The 716-nt window shown below is 41.1% G+C and overlaps 1 protein-coding gene across 1 annotated transcript; it reads right to left on the reverse strand.

Annotated features, from left to right (window-relative positions):
• Nucleotides 1-40: 40 nt before the first annotated feature.
• SARC_17899 (hypothetical protein) lies at nt 41-319 on the reverse strand (the record flags this gene model as incomplete). Its single annotated transcript, XM_014288014.1, has 1 exon — nt 41-319. A coding segment is annotated over one exon (279 nt), but the record flags the coding sequence as incomplete, so codon positions are not given.
• Nucleotides 320-716: the final 397 nt, after the last annotated feature.

Raw genomic sequence — 716 nt, forward strand, 5'->3', positions numbered from 1 at the left:
CACACATATATATCTAAATATATATATATATAGAGTATGTCTAATTGCATGCACATGTATATGTGCATATATACCAACAATCTACCATACCTTCAGAAATGAACTCCAAGTTTGGGTCCTGCTGTAGCGCGTTGTCCACCCACTTATCGGCCTGGGTACATTTGATCTTAACCAAACGCAGCATGGTTGGGAAGAAGTCGTCGTGGTAGTTGTTGTAGTGCTTCCTTAAGTAGGGTCTCTCATAAAGCAGCGGCTCCATGGTTTGCAACAGTCGCACCAATGCAAAGTACAGATCCGAATACGCCGATACACCCACCACCTGCAAAGTGTAGGTAGATATCAGTGGGAATGTGGGTATGTGGTCTATCTATAGATGTGCGGATAAGTGGCCTATTTATAGGGATAAGACCTGCCTAGTTCAATCAAGGTGTAAGGTATAAATATGTGTTACATTGGTGCTTCTGCGTGTCTGTGGGTTTTTTATGAATATGCATAAAATTACAAACAAGTTCCATCGTAATGGTCATAGTATCGCTACATCGGGTTTTTAGGGTTTATGGATTTAGAGCCTTAAGGTTTAGGGTATAGGGTTTTAATGTGGGTATGAACATATCTCGCGGTGAACGATGTTAGCATCTGCGCGAATGTACAGTAAGTACGGGCAGAGTGATGTGCACATATATCTATACACATACATACATACATACATACATACC

Source organism: Sphaeroforma arctica (genome assembly GCF_001186125.1).
Source record: "Sphaeroforma arctica JP610 unplaced genomic scaffold supercont1.12649, whole genome shotgun sequence".
Classification (NCBI taxonomy): Eukaryota; class Ichthyosporea; order Ichthyophonida; genus Sphaeroforma; species Sphaeroforma arctica.